Source organism: Neurospora hispaniola, assembly GCF_033458365.1.
Source record: "Neurospora hispaniola strain FGSC 10403 chromosome Unknown B0T23scaffold_3, whole genome shotgun sequence".
NCBI classification, from domain to species: Eukaryota; Fungi; Ascomycota; class Sordariomycetes; order Sordariales; family Sordariaceae; genus Neurospora; species Neurospora hispaniola.
The window spans coordinates 1980286-2004267 of record NW_026944408.1 but is presented as its reverse complement, the minus strand read 5'-3'; the positions used below and the strand labels follow the sequence as shown (position 1 = coordinate 2004267).

Below are 23982 nucleotides of genomic sequence, written 5' to 3'. Positions count from 1 at the left end.
GACATACATATGCCCGATTCTGTATATATGATATGGCCGCTAAAATAATTTGACCAAAAAAAAAAGAGTTTTGTTGCTGCCCCGGAGCACTGTAACTTCGATTCTTCTTATGCTCTGCCTTTTCCCATCTATCTTTTCGAAGGCGCTGGAGGGTGGATATTCAAAATCAACTAACGTTTTGCACACAATTTCTGGCGGGCATGGATGTTGCAGTATACTTACAGATCGTGCCTGATTTCCACGGAACTTAAAAACGGATGTTCCGAGTCCATACGGTATTATCAGATTCCAAGTCTAGAGGTGTCTTTATGTATTCACCTTCGAGGTCCACCGTATGCAGTTAGTGGACAAAGGTTGAGCAACCACCAGTCCAATGCCCTGCCGATCATGCCTTTGGTCCAAAAAGGTAAACTAGGTATGTGACCTATGCAAGGTACGTTCCACTACACTACACCTCCAGATCTCGGGCCCCCGAGATTCCTTGAAAGAAGTGTGGGGCCTGCCCGTTCAAGGTTCGTTGTTTAACTTGTTGAATGTCACGTAGTTGCCTACTGTCTGGCCCATTGTCACCCATCCAACCTCTCATCCAACATGCCCGACTGGCTTGCACAAAATAAAGGGACAAATATCAGAAAATAGTCCTGTTCCATCGAGATGCATGGACTCTCATTATATTTTATTCTCGTCTAGATTGATATTCGTCATCAAGACTGAAAACAACCCTTTTGACATCTCCTCAACGCCCGGAAAGTTGTTGGTACACTTTCCACATGATAAATCATCCCTCATGACGTTTAATATGAACCCGCTCACTCGGAGAACGGACCACTCTGTTCGACTAAGACTCGTTGATCTTGTTGACCTCGGCCTTCGCTTCCTCCCAAGTCTCCTGGTTCTTCTTTGCCCACTCAATCTGGCTCTTGGCATACGCGAGCTAAGACCCAAGTTAGCAATTGGTCGTGATCGGTATACTGTAAATTGTCGTGATCTTACCATGTACCGCTTGAGGTCATCCTCCTTCTCACGATGAAACCTCTTGAGATCCTTAAGAACGCTCGCGCTCGCGTCCTTGACATCCTTGGCCGATGCAATTTGTGCTTGCTCCAGTTGCACGATGGATTCCCTAGTCTTTCCAATAGTGTCACGCCGGGTCCGCTCAGGATCAACGTCCACCACTCCTTGAACTGCGTGCCGAATTGGCCCAAAGATCTTGTTCGTGATCGAGGTGCTCGCCGCCTTCTTATGACTCGGGCTACCTCCTGTCCGCTCTGGCGCCCCGATCTTAGCAGATGGTGCCTGGGAGAAATCGCTGTGCGTAGGAGGAAAGTCCGAATCGATAGATGCAGTGTCCTCGCCACTCCCGTCCCTACGGTGCTGCGCCGGCGGTTCCCTCCTAGGGGGCTGGATCTGCTGGCTACTGCTGAGATATTGATCGATCCTCCTGGCCTCCGCCTCACTTCTCTCTAGCGACTCCAACAGGGCTCTCTTTTTGTTGAGCTCATCCGTCGTCATCTCTTGCTGGACCCTCTTCAGAATCCGATAGCGCAGCACATTTCGTACAACCCCGGCGAACTGCGCACTTTCCCGCATGGGTTCGGCAAAACTGGCGCTCAACGAAGTGGAAAGCTCTTCCGTGGCAATGTATGACGAGTCTGCCGCCTGTCCAACCCTCTCAATAGCCGCTGAAACGGTAGGCGCCGTCTCTGACAAAGCAAAGGCGTTGTATCGAGCGCCGAGTTCTGAAAGGTCTGAAGCCAACGAAGACAAATGGTTCAGCGTGCGGCGGTTTACTTTCTCCATCGGTCCAGTAAGTAGCGATTCGAGGTCCTTGATGGAGGTCTCAAAGGCAATGAAATAGGCGTCCAGGTCTTGCTCGCTGAGGGAGTTGGCGTCGGGTGGAAACCGAGCAAGGGACCCCGCCGCAGCACTGTCGAGAGCTTGTGTCGGCAATGTCTTCAACTTGGCCGAGCTACTTGGCACAGGAAGGAAGCTGTGTCCAGGAGTCGGATTCGCAGGATCCAGGGGAGGCGCCTTCATAATCTGCTTCGGAATAGAGGACACGGGATGCGAATGGAGGACCTCCGTCTTTGGCTGCGTTAGCTGGCTGATTAGCTCCGTATCAAAAGGCCCTGTGACTTACCCAGCTTGAGTTTGGATCCAGGAATCGCCACCATACACCATCGGTACGGACTTGCTCCATGCGCCTGCACCGGTTTAGGAAAACAGCAAGCATGCGCTTTCGTAGGTCGATAATCTGCTGGTCTTGTTTGGCATTTGTGGGATTGGCAGCATAATCGGCCATCGTATGCTTCTCTGGTATGGGGGGAATGACCAGCGTGGGGTGAAGTCTCGTAAGGGCGTCTCTCAGTGACGCAAACTCGGAATATCGCCGGCGAACGGTCAAGTCCTAGACAAAAGAACTGGTCAGCGAACACAATGCCAGCTAGTCGAGGGAAGCCGAACCTTACTCCAGTCTTAATGGTATACACAATAAATCTTCCGCCGCTTTCCTGACTTTTGCCCGCCTCGGTAATCAAAATGGGCAGCTCGGGGTTTTCGTATAGCATTTGCTCGATTCTGCTGTCATAGCCACCTGGCTTGCGCCGTGGTACAAGCTCGCCGTGGGCTTGGTCATCTGTCTCGTCATCGGTCGCAGCATCGCTTGCTTCCCTAGGGTAAGTGGGACCCGGTACTTCGTCGTCACCAGCATCCGAGGGCGTCAGAGGAGCATCATAGCGAACATCTTGGGGAGTTGGGAAGCGAGCGTCTATGGAATCTATCAAGTACCAATCGGTATCAGCGTCACCATTGTCATGGGCAAAGTCCCCCAGGCATATATCACCCGACTGGTCGGTCATGGTAGATTTAGAATGGGCTGTCAAGATGGTCAAACTCACAATCGCGAGCGGTCGGAGAAGCAGGATTGGTTGAGGAAGCAAAAGAGTCACGGCGCTCAAAGCTCCCGTAAGGGTTGTTGTCTTCGTCGTTCCACATGACGCAACGTTTCTTTCTGGGCTTGAGCGGACGGTTGCAGAAGAGCCAGAGAGTTGACAGGAAGGCGCAGTCTAGGATCTGAGACGGATGTGGCAAGTAATTGCACCGGAGCAAGAGACGAAGGTAGACAAGAGACGTGGGTTCGCGGGACCAGGACCAGCACAATGGCGGGGTTCCGAGACTAGAGGCCGAGGGCGGATTTGGCAGACGGAGAGATATCGAGGGCCACAGACGGGAGTCGCGAAAAGAGGTGAAGGTTGAGGGTGGACGTAAAGCTAATGGGGATGGCGTATATGTAAGTATGAGTGCGCGTATGTATGATGATCACAAGAGCTTCTGCTTGGTTTGCTTAGTTGGACCACACAAACAAATGTTGACGATGGAGAGAGGATGGCCACAACCCAATACCGAGTGCAAGTGGAAAATGGAACTCGTTCTTCTCAACAAGTTCCAGTTGCTGCTTCCATGGTCTAGGTTCAGTTCATGCTGTTCGTTGCACTTGTATCATCCATGGGCGGCTATGGCGCAGCTAGGTCGGGCGGGCACGGCGGGCAGCGGGCAGCTCATGGCTATCACCCCAGAAATGACGACTACAGCGATGCACGGACCATTCTTGGCATATAGGTATCTACTAGGTAATAATCGATGAAGTGCAAGCCTCAACAGTCCGTCCTCCTTCTTTCTACACTACACAGTACCATAGGTAGTCCAGCTGCCGAGATGCAACCTCCACATTGTCTAGTACGAGTACCAGGCAACTTCCATTTGCTCGTTTGAAGGTAGGCAATGTATGATTTCTTTCAACATCCTTGACTCGAGAAGCAGCAGCTTGGTCATCCATCTGATCTTGGAGACCTCAAACGCCGTGCTGCAGTTCTGTCAGGCGCTTCATCCAGATTCCGCTTGATCTTGCCTAGGTAGACTGAATTAGTGGCCACTATACTCCTGTCAGAGGCCTACCGACAACTTCTTTCCGTTCGTCGTGTACACTGGGGCTACTTCGAGACTACGAGCGGTACCTTCAGAGTCGACGCCAATTCCTTTAGGGAAGCTGTTCTTCGACCGTACCTTCCTTCCTTCACATTGCCGGCAACGTAATACTTCCCTTCCGTCTCACGTCACTTGCAGGTTCTTTCTCTTCTTCTCTTCCGTCAAATCAAACAGTTTGTTGTCAATGTGTTTCTATGGCGTCAATCTACTGCACTGCACCACCACTCGTTACAATACTTGCAAGGCTCCAGTCTCGTTGCCCTGTCACCAAGAGGTATCCTCGAGAGAGCTGCAGCTCCAGTGTCGGCTCTACGCGTATTCTACACCCGCTCCGGCTCCAAGACGTCCTCGGGAAACGGCTCGTCACATATTACTCCCGGATTCCGTCACCAGCCATCTCCTTGCAGGCCCCGCGTCGACAAACGACTGGCGACATTCACGCGTACAAGGCTGCGATGTGCGGTGGACTCTGCCCAGTCAACCATAGTGAAAAGCGTCTTAGTGGTCGTCTCAGTGGTCTGTGGTGTAGCTGTCTGCCTGGCTCCAGTCACGGTAAAGCCCGTCTACCCCACTCTCGCTGCCCGTGTAACTCTACCACTGAGGTAGCCCTTCCGTCAAAGCCCTTCATCCGGTTCTCAGGCTTATCAGATATAAAGCACCATGTCCGACGCCAACCTTGAGTCTAAGAAACGAAAGCATCATTCAACATTTTTTGCTCCCCGCGCCCAAGAACCACCAAAACGTAGCAAGCAAGGACCTAACGGGGCAACAACAACCTCGTTAACATCCATGGAAGTCGACAAGGCCAAGCACCACCCCAATGCGGTCCCCACTGCTGTCCCTGTCGGAGCGGCCATCTTCGATGAACCCGTCTCTTACCTAGACCTCAAGGCCTGGATCGCCGAACAAGAAGCCCTACCCCAGCCAGAGCCACTCACTGATATCCAGAAGAGAGCCATTCTGGACCTGAAGAATTCCATTGTCAAGACGAAGCATAATTTTGGCCTTAGCGAAGCTGATTGGATCTCTTTACTTATGAGTAAGTCTGTACATCCGTGTCTACGCAGGCTCCTACTCATAAATACGCTACACAGGATACCAGCAGGCCCATCAAGCGGAACAGTGTGTGATCGAATATAATGATAGCCACCAAAATCCGGTTGGCAAGGTCGGGTTCATGTGCTTTGTCTCACTTCAAGTCACCAAGGACTGGGAGCCGATCCTCTTCCCCAGCGAAGAGAATGGTCTATTGCATGACGAGATTACCGGAGCACCTTATGTCCCGCAATTTACCAAGAAAAAGGACGCAAAACGGTACGCAGCCAAGTGTGCTATCGAGTGGCTTATGTATCAAAGGTACATGCCCTCAGATTGCAAAAATGTGACTTTCGGCAGTTTCAAGGCAACGCCCAAACCTGCCAATCCCCAAATCGGGCAGGCGAAGAAAACACCTCAAGTTGCGGTTGTGCACCCTTCGATCATTACTCCCCAGCGGACCCCTACGGCACCGGTCGAAAGCAACGGATTCGCTAATGATAATGGCACCGTGTCTGCGCCCATCTCCATCCCCGCCACGCTATCGCCTCCCGCGACCGGGGAATCGGAATCAAACAACGGTAGCAACGGTGCCTCTCTGGATCCAAATGCCGTGAGTAACACCAAGAAGTCATTGGCACCCTATCTTGCCAAACCTCCTCCGGCTGCCGCGCCTATTCGTAGGAAAGCCACCGATAATCTTCTTGATATTGACGTCCATGACGATAGTATCTCGGTCCATCAACGAATAGCTGAGATGTGCAGGAGACTGGGGATGACAATGCCACAAATCAAAGTCGAACCGATTCCTGAGACTCAGAACATGTTTCGCGGCTGGGCCAGCTTTCCAATCGAGGCCGGGCTGGTACCGGAGCATGTCGGGCGAGTGGAAAGCGGTTTATTGTTGAAGCGCACCAAGGAGATGGTGGGTGAGCAAGTTCTGGAATTTCTGTTCCAGCTTGAGCAGAAACGGCTTGCGGAGGCGGACCTTGTTTGGGGGGATGTTTGAGGCTGCGCAAGGAGTAAAAATCTATGGTATCAGGCAGTGATGGGGTCTGTGGTGTTTACCTCGGCTGGTATTTGGTTGCCTATCTCGAGTGATGGGAGGAATATGGCGCAAGCGTCTGTCCACGCCACGAGCTCGTATCGATGATGGTCTCTGATCTTTGAATCTCGGAGCAGTTTTGGAGTTGTCAAGTCTACCCATAGGAGGGATGATGTTGATGTCGTTCACGGTACAGCGACCATCTACCAAGTTTACTGTGGAAATCTCGCCTCGAACCTAAGGGAAGGTAAAACCGAGCAGGGAAGTAACTGTAACACCATGATCAGCGAAATATATTTTCAGTCATGACCGTCAAAACTCAAAATCAGCACCGAATAGGACGGAGCACGGGCAGCTATGCCTTCTCCACGTTGATTAACAAAACCAAGGCAATTCTGAAGCATCACCGAGATCAAACGCCTTGCCAATAAGATCTCAACCACCAGCATTGAGTATAAGTAAAGCTCACACATCGTATCCCGCATCACCTCTCTTCCTCCACTCCCTCTTCTCCTTTCGCCCCATCACCCTCCTTCCCACCATCCTTCTCCTGCTGCCTGTCTTTACTCCTCGAGATGACCTCCAACCCAAAAATCCCATCTCCCAACGGCCCCATCGCCAGTCCCGATTTCTTACCCCCTCCTCCTCCTCCTCCCGCAGCCTGGCCCTCACCATCCTCATCATCATCGCCAAAAAGAAATGCATTACGTTCCCTTGAGGCGTTACTCATGCGACTACTCTTTCCGAGACTTTTCTTCCTTGGCTTAGTTTTAGCTCCTCCTCCCGTCCCAGTGATGGGGTGGCTAGAGGAGTGAGAACTAGATGGTCGACCACGACCACCTAATTCTGGAAAAGCGGTGGTAGGCGAGCGGGGTGGGGGGAAGGTATTCTTGGTATAGTGTTGCTGTGTTGACGAAGAGTTAGGGGCGGAGAAAGAAGGAGAGTCGGGTTCGAGCATCCAGGCGAAGGAGGATTGGGCTATGGTTGAGCGGGTGGGAAGGGGTTCAGGGCGGTGAGGCGGTTGTTCCTGTTGTCCTTGTTGTTCTTGTTGCTGTTGTTGTTCCAGGGTTTCTGATTGCAAGGGTGAGGAAGAGGGAACGGGGTCTGGGTGGGTTGGTGGTGATGATAGTGTTGGCTCGATCGGGTTGGCTGAGGGCGGTGATGCTGGTGGCTTGTGGATGCCGGCGGGAGATGAAGAAGGGTCGTTACCGTTGCTGGTTTTGGGCTTGCTTATGGTGTTTTTCGGCGTCGTCATTTCCGTTGGGGTTTTGGGCGGTTCATCCGCTTCCACCGTTGATTCTGGTGCAGGTGCAGGTGCAGGGGGGAGGGTATTGATAGTCGATGCCTGTGATATGCTAACTTCGGCTTCCGCTTCCTCTTCCACGATCGACGAAGTCATCACCACCGGCGTTATATCCAAGGCGACCGTCGGTGACCTTGAATCGGTATTACCCCTGTGGCGGGAAGGCGACAGGCTGAGGGCGTTGAAGGCCGGAGCAGAGGGAGTCGGGGACGACGGTGCTTGTGGTTCACGCTCAGGAGCGGACTCCTCCAAATCATCAAGTATCAATGATGAGTCCTCCAGGCACGCCTTGACAAACTGGACCTTTGCCGCGGCAATCTCCACGGCTTCTACGTACTTTTCCTTGTCGGTTGTTTCCCCTAATCCCGAAGCGGCGAGCTGTTTGAGGCTGGTGACTGATTCGTCCAACATGGTCGCTAGCTGTCTGTTCCTCTTCTGCATACTTGTGACCGTATGTTGCGGTGGCTGGTAGAGATATCCGTCGCGCAAAGGGCTGCGGGGGGCTGTACTCCTACTAGATGAGCGAGCTTCCTGAAGACCCTTCTTGATCTCGCCCATGGCGTCCCTTACGGCTCGGTTGATGCCCAGTTTCTCTCCGCGTTCAATCATGTTCTTAGCAGCGCCGGAGAGCAAAGCTTCAACGCCTCCGGGTTGTTGTAGGGAGGACAACGGTGACCTTGCTCCTAGAGTCCGCTGACGCAAGCTGCCAAAGCCGTGTTTGGAGGGCGAGGCTGGCGGTTGGGGACCTGGGCTAGTCACTGAAGGAGCGGCTGATGATGAAAGCGGGTGCTTTCCAGTGTGTTTGAAGATGACGGTGGCGCCACCAGTGGGGTTAGGATGGTCTCGTAGGTAGAGGGCGTCGTCGACGAAGGTGTGAGGGCCTTGAGAGTCTGGAGGAACTGGGTAGCGGAGGAGGAGTTGCAGAGCCATGGCGTAGTCGCATTCGAGTACTGTTTTCGCGTCATGGTGTCAGTTGCTCGGTTTCGCTCGGAAAGTGCCAAAAAGAAGAGAGTGTTCTCACAAGTCCATCGGATTCTCAGTAGCATGGCTACACATATTAGATCTATCAGATCCAAGTTTGGGTCGAGAGCAAAAATCGTATCCCATAATACAAGCAACTGTTCGAAAGGGAACTCTCTACCAAACAAAAGGCGGATCCAGCGGATGAGGAATATCTGAGGAAGGATTTCAATCTCCTTGAGATGGCTTGCAAGTTCAGGATCCACCTGCATGAGCAACTCGTCGTGAATGTGCCTACTTTTCTCGACAATGGTGTTTTGCTCGCCATTTGCATCACTACCGACTTCGTAAAAGGCGCTTGCGCGTGCCATGAGCATGGAGAAAATAGTGTAAGCGTCATGTTCAACGTATGCCGAGTCCAACATGTCAAGCATAAAAGGGCCAAGCTCTTCATCGGCTGCCACAGTCTTTCGGTCCAGAGCGTCCTGGGTGAGGACATGAACGATAGGGGCAAGCAGTTCGTGCATGCCCTGCCGGTAGCCTCCCACACCAGGATTGAGTTTGCAGTAGAGGAACAGAATATCCAGGATCATGGCCTGGACAGAGTCTTGGTGATAAAGGGGGTCATCCGGCAGCCGTTGGACATCCTGCAGGATTTCCGACCGGATGAGCTCATCTTTGCGCACCAGTTCCCAGGGCGAGTCGGCGTCGTCTGCCAGAGGATCAACCGGTAGCTTGGCCAGCAGTTCGGGGTGCTTGATAAAGCGAAGATGCTTCTCATGGATGGATGCATAGGAACTGCGACATCCGCTCAAGATGTCGACCCACTTTTCAGTTGGTGAGTCTCGGAATACAAGAAGCATCTTCCAGCAGACGGAGCGACAACCTGCCAGGCATGGACTGTCTTGGGGATGGTGCTTGATGGCCTGCTGGAGATCTGCAAAGCTCGAGGGTTTTGAGCTATATCGCATTGTCTCTTCCCATCTTGACCTGTGGGCAGGGTCAGCATGTGGCTGTTATGGTATTCTGAGGAGTAGCCATAACGTACTTTGCTTCGGATAATGGTTTCATGACTTGGATGAATGATGTGACGTCGAAGATGATACAGTCCCAGTAATCCCCTACGTTATCTAGTCACTTCAGGGCGAGTGACGCTATCAAGGAGTTTGTTGGTTGTAAACAAACAGAAAGCTGATCAAGGTCGGAAACGGTAGGTAGTGTGTATGTATCTCTACTGTGTATGGGCACAAACGCCATCAACAATGTTGAAATGTGTTGTAGAAAGATGAGATGACGGGAATCCTGAATGTTCCCGTTGTCAGTAAACCTGACTTTGAGGTTAGAAGAGCCCGGGTGATACCTACCTACCGACCTACTGATGCGTGATGGTTACAGTTCATGGCTGCCAAGACTTCTTCAGCGCTCTGTGAGAGTGCGAGTGTGCTGAATGGTGGGGCACCTCGGCCAGTCAGGTCAGGTCAGGGGTCGGAGTGTATGGTGGGGCCGGACTTGTCCGCTATTTCCCTTCCCGTCCGCGTTGACGACCATTGCAAGGTCGCGTAGGTCTCGAACCTCGTCCGGCAGGCATCCTCGTCCATTCATTTCATCACCACTTTCAAGTCTCAACACATCACGACGAAATGCGTTTGTACAGCCTCGCCTTCAAACACAAACGCCAACGACGCCTCGTATAAAACGGCCAACTCCTAAAGTACACCCATCATGTCCGCCGATCTCTTTGCGGCCTTTGGGGCTTCATCTCACGATCAAGGCTCTCAGTCAAATCCGGCTAACAACAGCAGCGACCCCTTTTCTTTCTTGACATCAAACAACAGCACCTCCTTGCCACCGCAAAAGCCCCCACAACCACAACAACAACAACAACAACAACCAGCTCCTGTCTCTATACCATGGCCATCAATACCGCCTAGCCAACCCCAAACATCAAGTCTATGGGGCGATCTCGGCACGCTGGGAGGATCCCAAGGAGGGTTCCAGAGTTTCCAATCCGCATCGCCAGCTCCAGCACCTCCGAAACCCGCTGCGCCGGACGTGGAGGATGAGGACGGTTGGGGAGACTTTGAAGTTGCCGCCACCCATGTCACAAGTTTACAAAGCCCATCTCCTCCGGCCACCAACGTTGGACCGCCCCAAATTGGTCGTGTCAGAAGCCCAACGCTTGATCTGGTGTCGAATAAGCTCGTCAATCTCGACTTGTCTTCTCAACCATCCGCCAGCAAGCCTGTACAGAAACCCGTGATTAAGCCTATCCGAAACGCTGACCCAAGCGTTTTGTTTGATGCCGATGACTTTGAGCTCCAGGAGGTAGACGGTGAGGAAGACGACGACGATGACGAGTTCGGTGACTTTGAAGGCACTTCAAGTCCCGCGCTCATTGTCCCAGCCGCCGGTCCCGGCACGAAAGAACCCAAGAAACAGCCCCCTGGCCTTTTCCTATCGGGTGGCACTTCCCAGACGCTGCATCCAGCAGCGCCAAAGTCTCCGTATGCATCGTCCCACGCTCGAAAACTCAGCGATGTCAAGGAGCTCAAGATCAAGACACCAGTGACCTCGGGCTTTCCTAAAGAGGTCAAGGAGCGAGAAGCGTCCCCGGTCACAGCCTGGCCGTCCGGTACTGGTGATGGTTTTGGGCATGAGTGGGATAAGTTCGCAGACCTTTCTGCCAGTCACACAAAGACACTGACAAAGACGGCTGGTAATACCAAGACACCAGCAAAGAAACCAGAGCTAGAATCTTCTTTTGACTCAGATTGGAAGGACTGGGAGGAAACAGAGACAGTCCAATCACAGGCTGTCGGAATTGCTTCCCAAACCACCAACTCTGACAAACGTCCTCCGCCTACGAACGTGCCTCCACCATCTATCTTGCTCTCCATACTGCCCCAGCTCCTCGATCTTTCCAAAACAACTCTGCTCAAGATCAAGGGTTTGCCTGCGGCCAAGCAGCATGCTGTTGCTTCCGACCCTGCCACAATGATATTCCTGCGCGGTTATCTGGCCTTGGCTACTGTGACGGGCAGGATCATCGCTGGCCGAAAGCAAAGGTGGCAACGCGATAAGTTTCTTATGCAGGGCATGTCCATCTCAGCCGCAGGAGGCATGAGAGGAATGAAGCTTGCCACTGTTGACAAATCTCAGTCTGCCAGAGATGATCACAGTGCTGTGGCGGTTCTGGATGTCTGGGCCCAGCAAGAGGGAAGTCTGCGCTCTACAGTTACGGCAGCTAATGCCGCCTCGGATACCAAACTCAGGGTCCCTCAGCTCAAGCTCGCTCTCCCGGTCCATGTAGCCAAGAACGTACCCACGGCACCGAAACCCTGTGTGATATGCGGCCTCAAAAGGGATGAACGAGTTACTGGAGTTGACTTTGATGTCGAGGATAGTTTCGGTGAGTGGTGGGTCGACTTCTGGGGACATAGGGCATGCAAGAACTTCTGGGTAGAGCACGAAGCCAAGTTGAGACAGCGATGATTATCAAGCAGCAACAACTACAACAACAACAACAGATAGCATCTGGATTCCCAACTCTACTCGCTTGCCGCCAAACATCAACACCATGAACCATATGCGGGTATCCGGGCCGAGTAACTATCAGGCGGCCAGTATGCGTACCTACAACTTACACGTGGACGCTCATGTGAAGAGAGTGCCAACGAGCGACGAGTGTGTAGACTAAGCCGTACTGTACCCAGCTCAACAGGGGCCAATCTCCCACATCAGCCCCGCTCCTCTGGTGATAGAGTGAATGTACAAGTTCAATCTCATCCTTGGATTTACATGACACGCACTCCCTGGCCTCGTTCTATCTGTCTGCTCGCCTACCACAATAGCGACATGTCACATGTGGGGGAAGTGCTAGCGTGTTAGCGAGCCTAGCTGAACACTAACGGGTTACGTCATACTTGGCACGCGAATGCGTTAGGACGCGGATTAGACCGTTATTAGCCTCCTCGGGGAGGCATTCGCCCGATCGGTTTCGGTCCGGGTCAGGACCCGGGAATTTGACGTCCGAATCCGCTAGCTCTAGACCTCGGCGCCCCATCCGTTTGACAACACGAACAACAACGCCACCACTACCACCTCCACCTCCACCACCACCACCACCAACAATAACAACATCCGCTTGGGCATCAACAGACAGACAGCACGTCAGAAACAGACACTAAGCCGAACACATCTTCCCATTACGAGAATTGTGACATCTCTCACCTTGCTCCCACAGAAACCATGACATTGGAGGTTATCTACGTGACACGCCACGGTGTAAGTGTACACTGACATCACCTTCCCTTTCCCCGTCCCTTTTTTTTAATTTCTTTCCTTTCTTATTCCCTAATTCCAAGCCTTTCCGTCTTCCCCGTCCGCGGCGAGACTTTAGCACGTTACTTGCCATATCCTTGGTCTCGGCGTCGCAACTTGACACCAGTCTCTCCACGCAGACGAAAATGGGCGTTTCCACGGCCACTAGGGAGATCACTCGCCGCTGTGCCAGTGTCCACTCTGGTGCAAACTGTTATCAGAGCACGGGATAGCCCATATTGCTGTGATATGGAGAACAAGCTTTCCCATGGCAGACCTCCGGCAACCTGCCAGAGCGCCGACTTGGGACTGCTGACCTTGATTACAGGTAGAATTGAGCTGACGCAACAGGGACGGCTCACAGTTCCGCTCCAACTGGCTGGTCGACCATACCAACGGTAGTTACTCGTCCACTCTCAGGTCCCCTACGGGTATAGCCGCAGACCCAGCCCTCACAGCCCATGGCGTAGATCAAGCCAAGGAGCTGGGCCAGCGTTTGGTTGCAGTAGACCCGCCCATAGAGCGTGTTTACTCTAGTCTGTACTATCGTTGTTTACAGACGGTAGAACCATTCGTCCGAGCAGTATCGACCTCTCCATCATCTTTGCCAGAAGAAGCCAAAGAGGGCACTCGCCACTGCCAGCGACAGCTGCGTGTTCGAGGAGAAACAGGACTAGGCGAGTGGTACGGTTCGGCGCCCTTCGAACACCCCGTACCTGCGAGCCTTGCCACGCTCGAGTCTCATTTCCCTTGCCTGCTGGACCGTGATTATCAGCCGGCAGTAGTACCGACACGGATGGGCGAAAGTGTCGATGAACTGCATGACCGCCTGGCTGTTACCTTGGAGCGGCTAATTGCCGAGTGTGATAGGGATGGCATTCGTGCCGTTCTTCTCTGCTCGCACGCTGCGCCCATCATCGCTCTTGGTCGTGTTCTGACTGGCAATATGCCGGAGAACATCGAGGTCGAAGACTTTCGAGCCTTTACCTGCGGCCTAAGTGTGTTTCGGCGACGAAAGGGGGCTTCGTCAAGAGCCAACGGGTCTCGCACGGCCACCAACACGGCCAGTATGACTGCGGGCGCATCTCGGACCCAGACGGTGGCAAATCGCAGCATCAGCAGCGGCGTGAACAACACCAGCAACATCCTCGGCATCACTCCTGGAATGGCAAAGCAAACCCCTAAAGCAGGTACCGGTGATCTTCAGGGTGCGGAGAGTGATCCACGGCAGCAGGGTCTTCATGCTCCCGTAGTCTGGAGGGGTGGCCGAGGCGTAAAGGGTGGTTGGGACTGCGAACTGAACAGTGACTGTTCCCATCTTTCTCAGGGAGAGGAACGAGGATGGTAAGCGAGCTTTGATTAATCTAACGCTTTGTCATTATTTCACGACCCCTGATTTGTGAGAAGAGACACAACTAACCAAGCCACGCATAGGCGCTTCGCGGGCGACGAGTCCTTTAAGGATGTCCCTAATATGAGCATACTGGATGCTGGAATATCACTGGGCGTCGTGGTGGAGGGCAACAAAGAGAGTGGCAAGTCTCACGGGAAATCTTCCACTGGAGGCTCTCGTCTCTGACCAGAGAAGATAAGGGGGCGAGACTCGCTCTCCCTTACTTTCACTACTGCATGTCAGTGAAACAGAAGCCGACACGGCATGTACAACAGAACTACGAGGCGTGATGCTTCATGCACAAAACACGACAGTCAAGACATGAAATGCATAAATGCAACCCAAAAAGGCCTACGGTATTCGAGACCGTCATGTCGATCTCGCCGAACAGTGATGGACACTTGGGCGTTTCATTATGGTATAGCCCCTTCACTGAACAAAATTTAGCATTCATCACAAACATGCTTTTTGCAGAAAGGGTCTCGCAATATGTCGATTGCCATGAGGACTCCCTCGTTTCCAATGTGGTGAACGTCAGACAGCCGTTGGCGAGTAACGAGAGAAGTAACGAAATAGGACAATCTTGCAACTATTCTGACTTTCGCCGCGCCCACTCCGGCTTTTACACCGTGCTCCACGAAACTGATTCAGATGACAGGGCAGGGAACAATTAGTTACACCAGATCCAGCAGGTGGCCAGTTGGGCAATTCGGGCTAGGGATTGGAATTGGTTTTGCTAATTGCTGCTGCAAGCCAGAGGGGTTCGCTCGTGGCGCCGAGACGTCTATGCGACAGGCTGACGACGTTAAGAGGAGGAATAATGCGAACACAATAGTGTGTACGAAAAAACCGGGTCCGAAACAGTTCTTACACAAACGCCACTTCAAGCCTTCTCATCAAACGTACCCTTTGGTTGAGTTAACCTTTTCTTTGCTTCTTCTTCTTCAGAGTTTATCGTTTCTCTTTGGTTCTTGCACCACCGCACGGGAATGTTACCCGTCATCTCTCGACCGATGACGAATTTGAGTTCTCACTCCTCCATCCCATAGGTGTCACCATCATTATCGAAAAGCGTTTCTTGAAGGCCTATCCAATCACTCCCACAATGTCCTTTCTTTTCCCTCCCACCCAAACTTTCGTCAGCTGTGCGTAATCGAGAGGCGGTCAGAGAGGCAGAGAGAAGCAGTAACCTTGCTGCATTACACTCTTCCGCAGCAATGGCGTGGCAGCGCGAGATGAGAGAATAGACGGGGGAAAGATGTGTCTCGTGGTTGTAATCAGATTTCATGTTAAAGGGCGGTACGGAAAAACTGACACATCACAATGTTCCCCTCCTCCTCCTGCTCCTCTTCCATGTCGAAAACCAGGGAATCTTTTTTTAATTCCATGGCGGTTGACACACGGCCCTATCTCGCTGAGAGATATTGGCGGTGCGCAGTGGCTGCGAATAATCCCTTGCAGCCTTTTTCGACTGTTTACAGGCCCAGCAACCAAAGTAAACAAGGGGATTGACTGGAGGAAAGGAAAGCTAACCGCAAAGAGATGGAGCCGCCCAATGCTGGACAAACAGTACAAACCTAGCTTTTCTAGTCCAGCTTTGCGAGTCCCGTGAGAGTGGACAGAGCAGATTGGCAGGATGCAATGCAAGAGTAATTGATGATCATCGAGATGAGATCCGATCTTGTCGGCTCCCTTGTCGTCACTATCAACTGGTTACTCTTCTGTGACCGCGAAGCAATGTCAAGGCCACCGAAAAAAAAAAAAAAAAAAAAAAAAGCACAAGCGAATGCCGAGTCGAGTTAACTCAACGAGTGCCTTCCTTTTGACAAGAGAGAACCAGGCATGGCGTTACCTATATGAGGCTATGACCGACGGGACTAGTCGACATTCCAAGAACGGTCAGGCTGGAGAGGGACTACATACCGTGCCCGTTGTGTTCGGGCACCGCACCAAGCTCAAGGACCCTGGAAATGTCCTTTCCCAATTCAGTCAGACTTGACGTCTATCGGATTACGCAGTTGCAAGGTATAGTTCCGAGTGCGTTTTTCTTATTGGTTATTATATAGCCCATGATTTCTATCAAGGCCTCTACACCACAAAATGGTGGCTACACTATGGATTCTACTATCGCCGCGTATAGCCCTACGCGTACATCACACTAGCGACTGCATATCTTGAAGTTGATAGTGTATACTGACTAATGTAGTCATTTACGGCCAAGCCTCGTGACATTGACGTTGCTCTGCACATTCACACGGTATATCAAGACCGTGTTAGATGCCGCCCGCACTGAACACCGAAGAGCATGAAAACCTCATACTACTGGTGTCAAGCACGTTGTTCAGGTTCACCAAAAGTGGTGCGCACTACAACCGACTTCAAGGCATTGTGATGCTTATCGTCCCGTTTGTGTCAGGTCTCGTCATTCCCGTCTAACGACTAACCGCCCACGTTCCCACTCCAGTTTCCCGGGCTGTGGTAAAAACGATGCTACCCCGAATGGTAGTGTGCACTATCTATTCATTTCATCCACCAACTAGCACCCTGGACAACAGCGAGCGAGGAAGCGGATCCCCAGCATCAAAACATCATGCAGCTATGCAAATGTCGATCGAGATCCATGGTCTGGACAAGATGGGATTCTCACTGCTGTCGAGAATGAGTTTGATGCAAGACAAGGGAAGAGAAGGAAATTGCCCATCCAGTAGACACACAGCTGGGTATCTACCAATCACGGGCGGTAAACCCACGTATGAGTACACGAAGGACGGAAGACATATGTAGGGCACTGCCTTTTTTTGATAACACTACTCAAAATGGCCGAAGTATCAGTCACTCCAATATTCGGGAAAGGTTACCGGATCTGCCGATATCAGATCCGCCCATCCGGTACCATAACCTCCCCCGGATATCGACCTACGACTCTAGGTTGGGTCCCAGCAAAAGTTTGGAGGCGGCGTCTTGGGGTTCATCTTCCCGCTCCCCAACGTGTGACTGTGGCTTAAGCTGAGGGGAACGCTACCTTTCTGGTAACAAGACGCGAGTTTCATCGTTTTTGGCACTGCCTATAGACGTATTCGGCTACGAGCTGGGTGGTTTTCTATAGTGCCAGCACCACCACCTCTTTGGCTAGAACCAGTACATGTTTATTTCCTCTCTATGAACATTACCAGACTGACAACCACGAAGCAACCGCCACGGGTGTACCAGACAGCTGGGTTCGCTGCAAAGGGCTCTTCCTTGCGAGAAAGTGGATCCGGAAAGAAATCCGCGCGCTGCAGACCTGCAAGGGGATGTGCCTGTGACTTGCCAGACAACAACACACACACACACACAGCGGCTGGTGAAAAGCCAGACACCACGCAGCCCAACCCTTGAGGGTACCTATGTGGAGCCAACCAACTAATGCACCGACCTGAATCTTTAGTTGAAGCTGAATCGGTTGACGGTCCAATCGCTGACATTGGTCACTATCCCCGGCTCTAATCTCTAAGAAGTGCAAAATGAGGGGGAAGTTGACGGGGTTGAGCTTCTCTGAGCGACGAGTGTTGCACAATATGGGAAATCTCTTCCGCACCACCATGGATGGGGAGAGGATGAAAATGCACCTGGAACTGAAAGTGGTATGGCTCCGATATGCCATCCAAGCAAGGGGGTGACAGAATTAAGGGTACACCCAAACTGACCAACATATGCGCATTTTACCATTCTGGACATCCATCATGAACAAAGACCCTCAATTCTTGGCCTAGACTTGCACCTTCAAACCTCAACCAAAGTGCCTACCATGGAGTTCATTCTGTTCAGAATTAACCGGTCCTTCTTTAAGTACAACACGAGGCTTCAACTGCCATTCTATTTCCCAGAAAACCAAAGACAAAGGCGCCCTTCGCTTTGGTTATGGTTTTTGGTGATTGGTGTATCACAATTCTGTCACTCCTTCTGCCAAGGCCATGGCTACGCAGACGCAATATGCATGTGAGAAGTCAGGCAAAGTCCGATACGCACGGTGTAAAGGGGTCTGTCATAGGTACATGGTATTCCTCTTTCGCCTTTTCCCAAATCTACGTACATGAATACTCACGCCCATTGCTAAAAACCCATTCAACAAACGTCGCTAACCGCAAGTGGACAGATCTGCCTTCTTCAACCACACCCAAACGTTCCCATTGGTCGAATAAGCAAAGAGTTTCAGAGTTTCCACCTACATGAGGTACTTCCACCAAGTAGACCGGCGTTCGGATGTCGAAAGCGAGATGCTACGCCACCACACAGTCGATCCCGGACGTTTTCTCCCTCCAACAAAAAGACAAGACCAGCCCAAGCATTATGGCTCCCCGAAATCACTGCCTCTTCCAGAATGCGGTACAGTACTGCTGGACACGAGAGTCGTCTACAACGGTGGGTTCCAGGCCTGGGTCTCCTTGGGTTACCCTTCCTTCCACTTGGCCCTCAATGCCGAGCTCAACTTCGATGACCGCTATATCACAATATCCCTCATCTGCTGCTGTCCCAATAACCATGATGACTACAAGTTCCAGGTTTTTGGAAACAGATAGGTGCCAAACTATATGGATGAAGCTTGTTGGGGACTTCATAGTACGCCTGGGAGAAGCAAAACCAGTTCGTTCCCGCCCCGCAACTGAGTAATACCCCTTGAGCAGCCGGAGTCAACAATGCATGGTTCTCGGGCCCCCGGACGAACGTTGCTAAGTACCTCGGCGGCTGATTGGGACTAATTCGCCGCCTGCTTGTCTCAGACATTATACCGCTCATGAGAGAACTTGTCCTTCTGACGTCCTGGCTGCAATGCCCGGCCGGGGCCACCACAGTTAACAACACCGACATCCCTTACTGCCACATACCTCTACTAGTGTAGTGTACTCATCTAACTGGAAAGTGCGTGTCGTTGTCCAAATGTTGACATAACCGTCCGCCAACGGCCGCTTGGCGAATATGGGGTCCCCACGTCGACGACATGGTGTCTTTGTAGGGTGAGCATAAGTGGTAGGGCAGAACGGAGCCTGACAAGGCGATGAGGAGAGAGAGATCAATCGTAATGGCCTTACCGCTGATGGGTGACAACAACAGACACGCACGTTAGGAAAGACACTAGACAGTCAACTCATGTAGGATCTGCGTACTAGTGATCCCCACTTGTCTATCCTACCTGGACTGCTACCTCAAGTACCTGTCGCTCATTCAGTTCCTGGCCAGCTGCACTGGGATAAATAATGCATGCCGATTGATTACGGATAGGCTAGACTATCTTTGGGCTGCCGGGCTTGTCTATACTATCGTGAAACTCGCATGCTGCCAAATGCGATGGGGGAAGATCTCTATCTGCCACATCTACGGGGATGTCTGTCTTCGAGACGATGGAGGCGACCAGGTTGCAGATGTCATAGCTACTCCCCCCCTCTCCTGCTCCTGCTCCTCCTCCCCTTCTCCTCCAGACCCCATTCGTTATGTATATAGGGTTAAAAGGTCCCTTGATGATCTCCATCCAGGGTCTCGGATTGTCCACAAGCATCACCTGTACACTTGGCTTTGTATCATCACACTGTCTGTTCTTGTCTCTCGTTTGCCTCGCTTTGGACCCCCAAAGTCGACAAAGTCTTTACATAAACCGCTCCGAATCCCACCTCGTCAAATCCACGACACTGTCACGGCATCGGTTTACTTCAGTCATCATTGACAACCTCAAAGATACACTTCAGCACCACAAGTCATCACCATGTCTTCAGAAACTTCACGCCATTTGTCCTCTCGGGAAGAGTTTGAGTCGAGGACACTCGCTCCTCTCAAACTCCCCAACCTCAGACTCAACGAATTGAGCTTCCCATCGCCACCGTCGACCCCTAACTCGATCCAGTTGAGCCCAAGTTGTAGCTTCCAGTCGGTATCATGGAGCAGAAGGCCATCAGTCGACTCGGACTACTTCTCCGGAGCACTTTCCAATCTCTCCATCACTTCATCAGTGTCCTCTGCTGGATCAGACTTGAAGAGAAAGGCAAGCAGCACCTACTTGGATACTCGCCCAGGGCCAAGCATGCGCAGTTTGCTCGAACCCCAGCAGCAGCAGGTCTCTCTCCCGCCCATTTCTCACATTCTCAATGCCGTACCCTCACCCTTTGAGCATCAGCTCAGCCAGCATCGGCCCCAGGCATCCCCGGATTATACTTCACGCTTCACACCTTTCCAGCAAGGCATCTTCACCCCGCTGCCATCTCCGACTTGCAGCATTTCATCATCATCATCATTCCCACGCCAAGCACAGCGCCAACAATCCTCTTCCCTACCACGGTCCTACTCCGTACCAGACGTGTGCTACAAGAACTTCTCTGCTACGCTGTCGGCCACCACTCCTCAGAAAAAGAGACAAGCATCGGCGGCCTTTGAAAATGCTTCGGCCCGCTTCCTGTCGTCCTGCAACATCAGCAACAAACTTCAAATTCGCCCAAGCAGGACTCATCGCACGACAAGCAGACACTCACCATACAAAAGCGCCGCCGCTCTGCACCGCAACAGCGACCGCAAGTCGTCCACCTGCTCGTCTGGTTCTTCTGCTTCTTCTTCTTCTTCTTCTTCTTCTTCATCATCATGCTCGCCTGGCTTTGCCACAGACGACGAAACATCCGAGGTTCCCGACGAGGACGAAAACCTCCCCACCACCTCCTCCAACGCTAGCAGCAGCAGCAACAGTAGTAGTAGTAGAGGCAAAAAGCAAAACATCCAGTACACGAACGAGCAAAATCTCTTCATCATCTACCACAAAGACGACCTCGAGCTTCCCTGGGCCGAGATCGAGAAGCGGTACAACGCCCGTTTCCCCGGTCTTTACCGGACTGCGGGTGGGTTGAACTGCAATTACTACCGGCTCAACGCCAAGCTGCCGCGAACCGAAGACGGAGACAAGTTCTCGCTCATCTTTGACGAGCGGCCCCGGTACGATCCGGAGAACCCGGGCAAGATGTTGCCGTTGACGTGGGACGAGTACGAAGGTGTGAGGTTCCAGACTGTTCATGTCCAGGTTAGGCAGGCGGCCAAAGTGTTGGGACACCCGATTGGACTTATGTGGAGGTGTCCGGAGGAGTTGATCAAGAGTGAGAATGAGTGGGTGTTGGAGGAGCATAGGGATAAGGCTAGGGAGCTGGGTGAGTTATTTTTTTTTTTCCCCTTCCCCTCTGTCAACTGATATGAAGGTCAAAAATGAGGAAAACGAGGCTAATGATTGGTGATGATAACAGCTGCGAGAAGATCCTACCAGAGAGAAGCGTGGAAGAGGAGTCAGCAACAACAACATCAGCAACAGCAGCAACAACAACAAGATCAACAACACAACCAGCAACATCAATCTCTCATCTTTAATTCTGAACAATTCCGATGAAGATTCCATTTTCTTTGTCGTTTCTATGCAACTATACTGAAACTCTCACGAGTTTCACCTCAACTTCTAGTACATCTGAGACGCATACACGTTTTTCTTCTTCTTCTCCTTCTGATCCATATCTTCCTTTATATCCAATTCTTTCCTTTGTACAAATTTCCTTGCATATTTCTGTGTATCCTCTACAAAACATACAGAGCGACACCTGCCAATCATCATACCCTTACTAGAGGGTGGCAGTCGTCACTTGATCTTTTAGTAGGCAGGTGTTCAAAGGCGAAAAGGCGAAAGTCATGGGTTCTCGAACTGTGTATGGGCCGGTATGGGACATGAGATGGAAAGGGATGGCTGCATATGTTTTCACAGGTACGGGCTAATTCGTGGAGGCAACGGTGACGCTTAATTTAACGAACGAGTTCGATTCCATCATTTCCGTTCCATCTTTCCTTGCCGTCTCTGTCTATGTACTATGACCAACAACACAAAAGTGCCTTGACGCATAGTCCCTGCGATAACCAGTGGTTGGGAGAGAATATGGCTACGTCTGGACCATTTTGCGGCATTGGGTGGCTACATTGCTATGGAATTTTACAACTGCTTCAAAAACAAAACCAGGTCCGGTATCCCAGTTTGAAGCCCTTCGTGCTCGTTTTGATTCGTGACTTCTTCTTTCTGTCCCCTCTACCGCGTAGTAGGTAGGTAGAGGTAGAGTCTATCGGCCCATCCACCTATTGCGAATCGGTCTCCAGAGGCTTGGCCTCCTCACCATTTCCCTTTTCCTCTCTCCCCCTTCCTCCTTTCCCGGCACCTCCCCTTCCACCACCACGTCCCCCTCTCTTACCACCACCACCACCACCACCAGCAGCCCTCCCCTTACCCATCGGCATTCTAATTTCCAACCCTTCCGGCAAATCCGCCACCTTCTGTCCATCCTTCCACAACAGTCCCACGCCCTGCCTTCTCCCCCTAACCTCTTTGAAATACTTAAGCGGGACCAAGTCGTCCTTATCGCCCTCCGTCAACACCACCCCATTGTCGCTCATCCACCACTTGATCCCTTTTCCTTCTTTATCCCCCTCCGCTTCCGCGTCCCTGATACTCCTCTCGACATCCACAAAAATCAACACCTCCGCATCGCTCCTCATCCCGCTGATGACCCCCCTCTCCGTATCCTCCGGTAAACCCGTGGAGAAATGCACGTGGTTCCGACCCATAGGTTTGAGTCCGCCGCTCTGGATGATCTTGTCCCAAAAAGCAAAGTACGTACCGTGGACGACCGTTTCGGGGATCGGTATGGTTCCTCCATCTTCCCTTTCTCTCTCTTGGCCCTCCGAGCCCTCCGTCGTCTCTTGGCCTTGCTGCTGCTGCTGCTGCTGCTGCCCACCACCCCCCAAAACCAACCGCCTCAACAACCCTTCACTCTCCAACTTGATCGAATGTCCCTGATTTGCCCTGATCAACCAATCCCCCGCCTCCTCACTTCTTTGTTTGTCTTCTTCTTCTTCTTCTTTTCCCGGCGCCAGCTTGATAGCAAACCGCTGCTTATCGCTCTCCTTAACCGCCTTCAAGATCTCTGGAAACGTCGGCTTCAGCGAGCGAATCGGGCCCCATGCGAGAACCTTGTCCAGAGGCGCGTACCCTTCGGCGTCGAGGGTGATGCCTGCGGAGGCGGCTTGGTGACGGAGCAGGCGGGATAAGGCGCGCGAGAGGTCGACGTCGCGACCACCCTTGCGATGACCGCCATGACCACCAAATTTGGGACCGCGACCGCCGCCGCCGCCGCCACGGTTGGAGTGGGAGGCGCGGTCGGCGCGGTCTTGGTGGTGAGTTGCTTGGTCTTCGGCGGGGGAAGCCATTTTGTGATGATGGTTATGGCGGTGATGGGGTGTGGTTTTGGCGATGGTTGTGGTTGTGGTTGTGGTGCTGTGAGCGGGTTAGTGGTGGGTTGTTGCCCTTTGAAACGGAGAAACTTGATGTTGAGAGATCAAGTACCTGTGAATGGAAGCGCGACTCTGTTGCCCGGCGATGAGCGGTCCTGAAAGTCGCGGATGAGTTGGAGTAATAGTGAATCGAAGTTTTCCAACACCCCCAGCAGCAGTCAACAAAAGGTTGCTGTTGCCGATGCTGGATGCAATGAAAAATTCTTGTTAGCGGTTAGACTGGGGGTCACTGAGTGGATGACCAAGTTTGGATTCAAGCCAGGGTAGGCAGCCAGAGATCACAAATCACAAACGCACTTTCTCATCCAGATTCTTGAAGAACCTCGTCTCGTCGTGCTTGGTTTCGACGAGTTGGATGGAAAGAAACGAGGTTGATTGATTGAAGAGGGGATGAGATGGATGAAGTGTGACTGGATGAGGTGCGTCTGCACAAAATAATTGGCACAATGATCCGTTTGGTTCAATTGCCAGAGTCCGTAAGTCTGCGCATGAAAACCCGCATCATGAAATCATGCTGACCTTTACAGTTCGCCCCAAATACAACCAAGGCTTCATTCGGACAAATAGCATCATTTCATTGACGATTGATGAACTTGAACAGATTCAACGATA

At 52.0% G+C, this 23982-nt stretch overlaps 7 protein-coding genes across 7 annotated transcripts; 4 read left to right on the top strand and 3 right to left on the bottom strand.

Annotated features, from left to right (window-relative positions):
- Nucleotides 1-400: 400 nt before the first annotated feature.
- Nucleotides 401-3144, bottom strand: B0T23DRAFT_112281 (sorting nexin-41). Its single transcript, XM_062831880.1, has 5 exons — nucleotides 2898-3144; nucleotides 2469-2776; nucleotides 2141-2407; nucleotides 994-2085; nucleotides 401-934 (listed from the first exon to the last, which is right to left on the bottom strand). Exons 1-5 carry the CDS (start codon nucleotides 2992-2994, stop codon nucleotides 839-841), a joined length of 1860 nt encoding a protein of 619 aa, XP_062694008.1. The 5' UTR covers nucleotides 2995-3144; the 3' UTR covers nucleotides 401-838.
- A 1629-nt stretch (nucleotides 3145-4773) lies between these two features.
- B0T23DRAFT_314605 (uncharacterized protein) lies at nucleotides 4774-6028 on the top strand (the record flags this gene model as incomplete). The annotated part of the gene is made up of 2 exons (XM_062834811.1): nucleotides 4774-5023; nucleotides 5079-6028. The coding sequence occupies 2 exons, from the start codon at nucleotides 4774-4776 to the stop codon at nucleotides 6026-6028; spliced, it is 1200 nt and encodes a 399-aa protein (XP_062694007.1).
- Nucleotides 6029-6387: 359 nt separating this feature from the next.
- On the bottom strand, nucleotides 6388-9490 carry B0T23DRAFT_112254 (RabGAP/TBC). The gene is made up of 3 exons (XM_062831879.1): nucleotides 9376-9490; nucleotides 8389-9317; nucleotides 6388-8317 (listed from the first exon to the last, which is right to left on the bottom strand). The coding sequence occupies exons 1-3, from the start codon at nucleotides 9396-9398 to the stop codon at nucleotides 6549-6551; spliced, it is 2721 nt and encodes a 906-aa protein (XP_062694006.1). The 5' UTR covers nucleotides 9399-9490; the 3' UTR covers nucleotides 6388-6548.
- A 372-nt stretch (nucleotides 9491-9862) lies between these two features.
- On the top strand, nucleotides 9863-12025 carry B0T23DRAFT_112156 (uncharacterized protein). Its single transcript, XM_062831878.1, has one exon. The coding sequence runs from the start codon at nucleotides 10050-10052 to the stop codon at nucleotides 11817-11819; it is 1770 nt and encodes a 589-aa protein (XP_062694005.1). The 5' UTR covers nucleotides 9863-10049; the 3' UTR covers nucleotides 11820-12025.
- A 550-nt stretch (nucleotides 12026-12575) lies between these two features.
- B0T23DRAFT_313214 (PGAM-domain-containing protein) lies at nucleotides 12576-14226 on the top strand (the record flags this gene model as incomplete). The annotated part of the gene is made up of 3 exons (XM_062834732.1): nucleotides 12576-12611; nucleotides 13012-13991; nucleotides 14082-14226. 3 exons carry the CDS (start codon nucleotides 12576-12578, stop codon nucleotides 14224-14226), a joined length of 1161 nt encoding a protein of 386 aa, XP_062694004.1.
- Nucleotides 14227-19675: 5449 nt separating this feature from the next.
- On the top strand, nucleotides 19676-21446 carry B0T23DRAFT_112098 (uncharacterized protein). Its single transcript, XM_062831876.1, has 2 exons — nucleotides 19676-21197; nucleotides 21291-21446. Exons 1-2 carry the CDS (start codon nucleotides 19778-19780, stop codon nucleotides 21428-21430), a joined length of 1560 nt encoding a protein of 519 aa, XP_062694003.1. The 5' UTR covers nucleotides 19676-19777; the 3' UTR covers nucleotides 21431-21446.
- A 697-nt stretch (nucleotides 21447-22143) lies between these two features.
- On the bottom strand, nucleotides 22144-23711 carry B0T23DRAFT_112121 (KptA family-domain-containing protein). Its single transcript, XM_062831877.1, has 3 exons — nucleotides 23668-23711; nucleotides 23423-23573; nucleotides 22144-23353 (listed from the first exon to the last, which is right to left on the bottom strand). The coding sequence occupies exon 3, from the start codon at nucleotides 23284-23286 to the stop codon at nucleotides 22159-22161; it is 1128 nt and encodes a 375-aa protein (XP_062694002.1). The 5' UTR covers nucleotides 23287-23353; nucleotides 23423-23573; nucleotides 23668-23711; the 3' UTR covers nucleotides 22144-22158.
- Between the last annotated feature and the right edge of the window lie 271 nt (nucleotides 23712-23982).

Coding starts and splice junctions, on each gene's coding strand:
- B0T23DRAFT_112156 (XM_062831878.1), top strand. CDS start 10,050: ATGTCCGCCGATCTCTTTGCGGCCTTTGGGGCTTCATCTCACGATCAA.
- B0T23DRAFT_112281 (XM_062831880.1), bottom strand. CDS start 2,994: ATGTGGAACGACGAAGACAACAACCCTTACGGGAGCTTTGAGCGCCGT. Junction 2,777..2,897: donor TTCTCCGACCGCTCGCGATT/GTGAGTTTGACC, acceptor GGTACTTGATAG/ATTCCATAGACGCTCGCTTC. Junction 935..993: donor ATGACCTCAAGCGGTACATG/GTAAGATCACGA, acceptor CTTGGGTCTTAG/CTCGCGTATGCCAAGAGCCA.
- B0T23DRAFT_112098 (XM_062831876.1), top strand. CDS start 19,778: ATGTCTTCAGAAACTTCACGCCATTTGTCCTCTCGGGAAGAGTTTGAG. Junction 21,198..21,290: donor GGATAAGGCTAGGGAGCTGG/GTGAGTTATTTT, acceptor TGATGATAACAG/CTGCGAGAAGATCCTACCAG.
- B0T23DRAFT_112254 (XM_062831879.1), bottom strand. CDS start 9,398: ATGAAACCATTATCCGAAGCAAA. Junction 9,318..9,375: donor AAACCATTATCCGAAGCAAA/GTACGTTATGGC, acceptor CCCTGCCCACAG/GTCAAGATGGGAAGAGACAA. Junction 8,318..8,388: donor ACTGAGAATCCGATGGACTT/GTGAGAACACTC, acceptor ACGCGAAAACAG/TACTCGAATGCGACTACGCC.
- B0T23DRAFT_112121 (XM_062831877.1), bottom strand. CDS start 23,286: ATGGCTTCCCCCGCCGAAGACCAAGCAACTCACCACCAAGACCGCGCC.